The sequence below is a fragment of the Hippocampus zosterae genome, chromosome 5, assembly GCF_025434085.1.
Source record: "Hippocampus zosterae strain Florida chromosome 5, ASM2543408v3, whole genome shotgun sequence".
NCBI classification, from domain to species: domain Eukaryota; kingdom Metazoa; phylum Chordata; class Actinopteri; order Syngnathiformes; family Syngnathidae; genus Hippocampus; species Hippocampus zosterae.
This window is the reverse complement of record NC_067455.1, coordinates 19,926,765-19,935,557: the sequence shown is the minus strand read 5'-3', so window position 1 is coordinate 19,935,557 and position 8,793 is coordinate 19,926,765. Positions and strand designations below refer to the sequence as shown.

The 8,793-nt window shown below is 44.0% G+C and overlaps 1 protein-coding gene across 1 annotated transcript; it reads right to left on the bottom strand.

The window, feature by feature from the left end:
- Positions 1-2,483: 2,483 nt before the first annotated feature.
- Positions 2,484-6,245, bottom strand: pou3f2b (POU class 3 homeobox 2b). The gene has a single exon (XM_052064793.1). The coding sequence runs from the start codon at positions 5,945-5,947 to the stop codon at positions 4,763-4,765; it is 1,185 nt and encodes a 394-aa protein (XP_051920753.1). The 5' UTR covers positions 5,948-6,245; the 3' UTR covers positions 2,484-4,762.
- Between the last annotated feature and the right edge of the window lie 2,548 nt (positions 6,246-8,793).

Genomic DNA, 8,793 nt, shown 5'->3' with positions numbered 1-8,793 from the left:
AAGAGTTTAAATGATCTTTGGAAGTAAATTGGGGCAATTTCAACAAATTCCAAGCGAGAATGAAATCTACAGACAGCTACTGTACATGCACTGTAGTTTTCCGATGACAGCATCTGTACATCAGCGATTCCTTGGCAACTGCTTTAGAGTTGTGTATGCTTTTGTAAATAATTAACTGTTCAGATTAAGGGCGATAATCAAATCGCAATTATGCAGCACCATAAGATATTTCATGTTTGGCTTATGTTTGGACTGTTTTTCCTGCCAACTGTGTTTGTCAGCATTCGTAATCTCTGCAATGGTTTATTTCTAATACATACAAGAAAAAATGATCTGCTTATTTAACTCAAATGTGGCAGCAACTCCTGAATCCAAAATTAATTTCATTTTCCCTACTTGCCTTACCTTGACTTGTCACAATGTCTTTGGTGAGGGGTGACTATTCCCTGTTTGATCCAAGTCAATGCCAAGACATAATCAATTTATGATGTGCTGAAGTTGAGAAAAGTATGCTGCAGAATGTCAGAGGTGAGACGCTGCAAGCCAGAAAGTGTCCAACACATGTTTCCATTGATCTTCTCGGCCTTCTGGAGGATCGCCGATCACCTTGACTTCTGTTGTCATTTATGGACACTCTTTATGGACAACACGCTTGGTCGATGCATTCATTCTGTCCAGGGTGCTCAACAGCTGTCAAAATTAAATAATTTGGCCACCATGCTATTGTTACAGAATCTGTTGTTAGGAGTAAGAATATTTGACATTTAATTTACATTTACTACATTTTTTTGTGTGGTAAATCAAAGTGTCACGGTTATTTCCATTATGAAGACTGGCGTATACTATAGTGTACTGTTAAAGTCGCGTAGCTAAAGTTGATATTTTTCTGTCAAATTGAGTGGCCATTATAAAAGAGATATTTTTATCACTATTATTTCTTTTTAAAGGAAGCACTTGATATAAACTTGATACACGGTAGGGTGGCCTTGGATCCTTGGAAGTCTTTAATGTTTTGCAATTTGTGGAGTTTTTTTTTGGTTTTGTTTTTTGTTTTAGATATTTTTTTGAATGAATCCCGTTTGTCATCGTTTGCCCCCTCAGTCAGATTCATCAGAAAAAAAGTGTCTCTTCAAACTGCAGGATTAATTTTTCATATGTTTAACATGATACGGATTGGTTTGGCATACTGGACTGCATATTAAGCTCTTTCCACTGATCATCCGTGCCAGTTAGAGGGCCACATACAATCACTAGGAGGCGCTACGACACTGACTATTCCTACTCAACGTTTTACGACCATCAGCAACACAAACACCGCACTTTTCCTTACCTGGACGTCTAATGGGAAATTTCACCTAAATAAAGAGGAAGGTATAATTAAGGCGACGCACTATTAATTGCATTTGCTACAGCGGGCACATGGGTGTGCTTTTTGGACGTCGCGGACTTTTAACACAATTAGGAGCCTCTATAGACACACCATTTCAAAAGCCGTGTTTACCGGTGACGTGAACTGGAACTCTCAATGTTAGAGGAAAATTAACTGCTCTTGAAATGAATTGATCGCATTGCCTTAAATGAGAAAATGCCATGAAAACAGCTGAGGTGGAAATGGAACCTCTAAATAAGAAACCACAACACTTAAGTTTTTACAGACAGACATATTTAAGGTCATTTTATTTTATGAGTTCATTAAATACTATTTAAGACCTAATTATACCTGACTGCTATATAAAACGATGACATTTACCCACCGGTGGCAGCCTATTGTGTCAATATGTTTAACTATCGCAATTTAAATGAACGCGTTTGCTAATTTATTTCTGTTCACGTTAACTGGTCAACAACGTCGTCAGGAATGAATTGAAGATATCCTTTTGGGCGCGATCTGAAAGTAAACTTGCAATCGAGCAGCTTTCCACGTTGACAAAGTCGTCTGCATGTAGTTTCTCTATATACGTTGAGCAAAAAAAAAAAACAACAACAACAACGAAATCAGGATGTTATTATTACCCATATCACCATCACTTATCCTCGCGAGGTTCGCGGGCGTACTATTCTTCTTATTACTATTATTATTATTATTATTTGTTGTTGTTATTGTTGTTGTGTTATATAGGAATGTATTGCCCTGTGGCAGGACAAATATCCCATTCTCCGTTTGGAAGGAATTACGTCATTAAACATTTTAAAGCGTGCCTCTAATACTCCTCAAACATTCAAATGATGCATTTTATGGTATGTTTATCTCTACACATTTCACTTTTAGAGCTTTTCTTTTTAGTGTTTAATTGCAAGGATAAAAAGGCCTCTCTGTGGCTCAACATTGCCTGCCGGCCCTCATAATGAGAAAAATGAGAAACTCGTTTGTTAAAAAAAACAAAAACCTGGTGCACGGACAAAAACAACATTCGAGACATTGGCCTTAAATCAAGGCAGGGAATAAGTTCACTTTTGACTTAAAAACACATTTAGTCCCGACATTGGAAAAAAGCTCTTTAATATCAACCCCGTTATTTAAAAATGTGCAAGTCCGTTTGTTCATATAAGTCATGAAGTACCCACACATTGACCACCTCGGTAACCCCAGGTTCATCCTGGGAATATGACTTAATATAACCCCGATAAACAAACAAAGAACCATAAACGCAACAAAACAAACAAACAAAAAACAAATCATATCACCGCAGGAAAAGAAAAAGTAAAAAACAACGTTGGTGGGTTCAGAGCAGATCCAGATCTCACAACTTGAACTTGCAGTGAATTTGGACTTGAGGATTGATTAAAGCTACTGAAGAAACATTTCAATGTAACGAGGTTTTCTCTTGCTTTCTGGCGGGGGAAAAAATATCCCGGGGAGTAAAGCAAACCCTTCGAGATGGTGGAAATGTTTGGATAAAATAAGAGGCCACCTACGGGATAAAAAAAAATGTATATACATGTAGTTGTGGAAATGGAAATTAAAATACTGTCCTCCACAAAATCCATTCGAGAATAAATTACAAAAGCAGACAAATACAAATATAAAACAAAAGGCTTCCAAGTGATGAAAAAAACACGAGCGAAGATGAAGACAACTCGAAAATACTGCGATGATAATAATAATAACAATAATAATAATAATAATCTAGCCATTTTCACCGCTTATTCTGAACAGGGTCGCGTGGAGTTGCTGCAGCCTATCCCAGCTGACTTCGGGCGGAAGGCAGACTACACCCTGAACTGGTCGCCAATCAGTCGCAGGGCACATATAAAGACAAACGAACATTCATTCCCACATTCACACCGTCACTGACTGAGAACCGATCCCACGTTGCCCGCACACAAGTCCGGCGTGTGTATCACAACACTATCAGCGACAAAATAATAATAATAATAATAATAATAATAATAATAATAATAATAATAATAACACTTTTGATCAAATGCTGATGTTTGTGTGTGGGTGGGGGTATTCGGAGCCTACAATATGCTTGGGAACCAATGAGCGGTTCTGATTAGTTTTGCTGTTTTTTTTTTTATTAACTCACCCTGACTTTGATTTGAGGCGAACTCTTAAAAACACGAATGTATTTCCATCTAAAATTGAGTTCATAAAGCATACGTGCGAATTTGTAATTGAATTCACACATTTCAGCAGTATAGTGCGAGAGAATCAAACTCCTGAAACGATATAAACGGAATTTACATGACGTAAAAAAAAATAGAGCAAATGCACTCGGGGATGCGAGAGCGATAAATAACACACGGACACAAGGCAGCAGGTAGATTATGAAGGAACCCGGTTTTGAAAAATTCTATTTATGGAATATTCTTTCAAAAAGTGCCCCAGTGGAAAAATAAAATAAAACAAAATAAAAGATGGAACCATGCCATTTAGAGTACATTATTTACAAAAGCGGATGCGAATGATGTTATTATTGTAGAAATCAAGAGTCCGTCCTTTCTTTTTGGAAGCTGGGAGTCTAAAGGACAATAAAGGCGGGGTGGTTTGATTCATTTATAAGACTTTATCCTCTTCTTCGCGATAGCTGATCACATCACAGCCACGGCCATGAGTTGGAGTCACAAATATAATCATCAATCTCTTAATTATGAAACGCTGACTGACCTCGGTGATCAGATCCTAAATATCGGAGCTGCACGGCCTGCTGTCTCGGCGCAATAAAATGAATACAAAGCTGACAGATGCTCACCCTGAGCTCGACTCTTTAATGGCCCCCAGCATCCAATCAAGCAGCGAGCATCTCTGCCGCATGGGGCGAACGCAACTAAAAACGCATTTGCCTTGTTATTATTTTGTATTTTTTTGTAATCGTAATGTTTTTTTTACACACGGGGATAAAGTGTTGTTGAAGAGATTCTGCCGTTGAAGAGCGGACGCGTGCGTTTGGCGTTGAAAACAACGGCATCCTTGTGCCCTCCCCTCCCTCTGCTGTTCTATAATTCCATGACACAATGGGGGGGGGGGGGCTACACCTCGAAACTGCGTCGAATGGACTCACAGTGCTCGGCTGGTATCCTCAGAACAGAAGAGAACACGCGTTGATGTTCCATGAGCTCTGGAAGAGAGACGAGAGAGGGGTCGTCCCGCCCCCCCCCCCCTTCTCCTCTCGTTCTCGCTGCAGATTTGGGGACCGTACTCAGTGCTATTCATCATACATAAAACACCCACTATCGTTTTATAGTCCAGTGATTTATATAGAACCGCGTGGCGGGGGATAAGAAGTGAAAATCTCGGCCAAGTCCCGTCGGAGCGGGCTCATTGCACGGGGGTCTGGACCCCGTGGTGGGGCGGCGTGTCCCCGTACACGTCCTCGCTCCCCGGCAGAGCTCCTCCGGGAGGCGTCATCCGTTTCTCCTTCTGTCTCCTGTTACAAAACCAAACCCTGACCACTTCTTTCTCCAAGTGCAGACTGTCCGCCAGGGAGATTATTTCCGAGGCCGCGGGCTTTGGGCACTTCAAAAAATGGCTCTCCAAAGCCCCCTTGACGCTGACCTCGATCGAGGTCCGTTTTTTTCTTTTCCTGCCCTGCGCGGCGATTTTGTCCAGACTGGTCGGGCTGCCCGAGGTGGAGTCGGCCTCCTCGAGCCACTTGTTCAACAGAGGCTTCAGCTTGCACATGTTTTTGAAGCTGAGTTGCAGGGCCTCAAACCTGCAAATGGTGGTCTGGGAGAACACATTCCCGTACAAGGTCCCCAGGGCGAGTCCCACGTCCGCCTGCGTGAAGCCGAGCTTGATCCTCCGCTGCTTGAACTGTTTGGCGAACTGCTCCAAGTCGTCCGAGGTCGGCGTGTCCTCGTCCGAGTGGTCGTGGTGGTTGGGGCCGTGCTGGTGCTGATGCTGCTGCTGCTGAGACGTCGGATGGCTGTGCTCGCTCAGGTGCGGGCTGTGGTGGTCCTCGTGAGGGTCTCGAAGGTTGTGGTGGTGCAGCCCCTGGCCGCCGCCCGGCCCCGGGATCAGCCCGTTGACGCCGAAGCTCGGCTGCGAGTAGATCAAGCCCTGGCCGTTGGTGGTCGCCATGCTGGGGATGTGCGCCGCCGTGGTGGTCCTCCACGCCCGGGCGTCGTGGTGGTTCCCCCCGTGCGCCGCCTGGTGCACCGGCAGGTGGGACGGCGCCCGCGATTGGTGCTGCAGGTTGCCGCCGGAGTTGTGCATGTCGTCCCGGGCGCTCTGCACCGCCGGTTTGATGTCCTGCTCCGACGACCACGGGGCCGTCTCGCCGTGGGACAGCGCGGCGATCCACTGGTGAGCGTGGCTCAGCGCGTGGCCGTTGCCCTGCAGTTGGTAGTCGCTCTGCAACAGGCTCTGCGCGTCCCGGTACGCCGCGGCTTGCTGCATGCCGCCGGGCTCCGAGTGCACGATGGATGCGCTGGACGTGAGGATGCTGTAGTGGTTAGACGCTGCGGTCGCCATGACGCTCGGAGCCGGACTGGCAGCTCGCATTAGAACCAGCTCGCATTTGACGCACGCATCCTCTCGCCCGCTGCTTCCAGTCGGCTCCCTCCCAGGCGCTCTGCCGAGTGGACGCCGAGGCTCACCTGCGACTCCGCGCCGCCCCGCCCCGCGCGCTCATTGGCCCGGCGAGGCTGATGGACGTCGTTGCTAAGGGCGACGGCGCGCCGATTGGCCGCCGGCAACGCGCTCCTCTCTTTGGTGAGCGGGGTGCGAGAGGGAGCCGAGCGGAAGAGAGCCTCGGAGTGCTGCGTGGAGGCGCGGAGCGGCGGCTTCGGCAGTGGCAGTGCAACTGTAAGATAGCGTTGATTTATTTGGATTAGCGCGCACTGTCGTGTCGTGACGAAAGATGTCTCACGGGTAGCCGCTAGCTCCAGAAAAGATCTGATGCCCAGCATGTATCGATCGCTCAGACCCATTGTCTTGATGGGCGTATGTTTGTATTGTTTGCGTACAACATCCTCATCTATTTGTGGAAATATGTCATTTGGGGCTACATCGTGACGATATGCATGAGTTGGCCCGTGAAATGTTTGTAGTTTTTAGTCGTTTGTATTGATATGGCCCGCTCGTGTGCATTACTTGCATTTCAGGGAAAAATGTTGTTGTCGACTGATTTATTTTACACTTGGTCTCGGATTTAAGTTTGACACGTTAAACGTATACGTTTATACCAAACAAATTTATTTATATTTCATTTCACAACAGCTGCAACTGAAATTCAGCACTTTACATCAAATAACAAGAGGGTTGAAAACAACACGTGCGCAAACATTTGCAGTTCTAAAAACAGAATTTAAAGGCGTGACATTGTTTTCCATGTTTTCTAAATAAAAGTATTCAGTAAATGACAACAGCTGTCTTTTGAATCAGCAATAAGACAAAAAAGTTGCGTGTGTTTTAGAAATGATCTATATTAAGTAAAAGGAACTCCAGGCAATATAATATTCAAGACAAACAAAAACAAACAAATAATACATAATTAAAAACATACACTTTGGAGGATGCACGTTGAAGTGGAATGGCCTGACATGAAATCGTTGCTTAATTAAATGACTTGAACGCGACCTCAGGGTAAATTATGTTCAACGGATTTGTATTTGATGAATAAAAAAATATACACTTAAACCTATTAAACGAATGTTCTTAGCATGTTAGGAAATGTACAAAAACAACATTTGTTTGCTTTAGATAACTTTCAAGGTGTTCCAAAACTTGTGATTGGATTTGTTTTTGTTGCATTCACTGTGAAAAGGATAGGTTCTTCAGTTAACTCTGTGAATTATGATTATTTTCTGATAAGAATGAACATTCTCTGTGATGAGGAGCGTGATGATGTATTTTGTATGACCTTTCAATTGTTGTCCAACGTTCTGCGAGATCGGGGCCAAAACAAAGACAAAATTGTAAGATCCTCCATCCTTACGTCACCAAAAGAGATGTTAAAAATATTTGCAGCGGTTCTATCATTCGTCACACTCAAGTTTAATGGCGTGTGGGAAAACTGGCTGCTCATCACACAGTGAAGCACAGACAGACCAAAATTAATGAAGAGGCAGTTTAATGTTCAAACCGGGGCCTTCGGTCCAGAGCAGAGGGAGCAGGCTTCCATCCCGCCCCAGCTGTCGTCCCCCTGGTGTCAGCTTCAGGGACCAGGACTTTGTCCGGAGAGGGGACATTCCTGGCCCGACACTGCAGGTTGCCATAGGGAGAAGTAAATGAAACAACAGCAGTGGCGTTACTCCCTTCCCCCCTCCCTGAATGCTCCTGTGCCATCGAAAGGCCTCTATTTAGAGAGGCTCTCTGCAGTGGGGACAAAGCATGGCCGGGGATAAAGGAGGGAGGAGTAAAGAGCACAGAGCCCTGAGAGGGCGAAAGGAGAAGGAAACCGAAAAGATGAGAGAGATTATGTCCCTCCTCAAAGCTTTTCCTCACACTGCAGTGAGATCATGCAAACTACTTTTATAAATAGAAAGAACGAAAGAAAAAGAAAGAAAAAGTTTGGGGGGAAAAAGCCTTTGAGGTAAACCACAAGTACAGCTGTATTTCATTGGAAATTATTTCAATAATTCATTATTTATGACTGCAAAGAAGAACCCCCCCACCCCCGCCCATTTAGTTTAAATTTTATCTCACATGAACAAAGCGATAAAGGCCCCAGATGAAATTAATAAGTCAATGGACACCGTTCTTCAAATGTTCGAATATATACATTGAAAAGAATTCAAATGGACAAAACTCACCATTTCATTCTTTTGGGTCACGCAGAGAAAATGGAGACAAAGCTATCAAACAACTCACTTTCAGAAACAAATAGTCATTAGTAACATTTAAGAAACACTTCAATGTAATTGTGACTCGGTTCTTAGTCGGAAGAGAAAACACAAGCTCGACCTGTCGGTCAGAAAGAGGAATACAGTACATTTCTCATTGTGGTTGGTGTTTGCAGTTGTGTAATTAGGATGCATCAAACTGAGCCGTAATTCGGATGGTTTCTCTTTTCACCGCAGTAAAATATTACCGTCCACTTCAACTACGGCCATATTCTTGATTCATTCAAAACCAAACATTGTCTGAAAAAGTATTTGGGATTCAAGTCTCGTATCGGGCCTAATCAGATGTCCCCATCGTTGTGGTCAGCGAGTGGAGAATGAAATCGTCATCATACACAAAGCGCAACCCAGTTTTTATGACTATAAAGGTGGAATATGCCCCACATTGATCTCAGTGAATACCACTTAAGGCAGCTTTCGCCAAATGCGGTTTACATTTACAGAAATATATTTTGAAAGTGTTACGGCTTGGGAATGGCTTTCACCGTGAGTCTATTGAGCAAA

What these genes read in the sequence shown, in the direction of transcription:
- pou3f2b (XM_052064793.1), bottom strand. Translation starts at nt 5,947, where the DNA reads ATGCGAGCTGCCAGTCCGGCTCCGAGCGTCATGGCGACCGCAGCGTCT.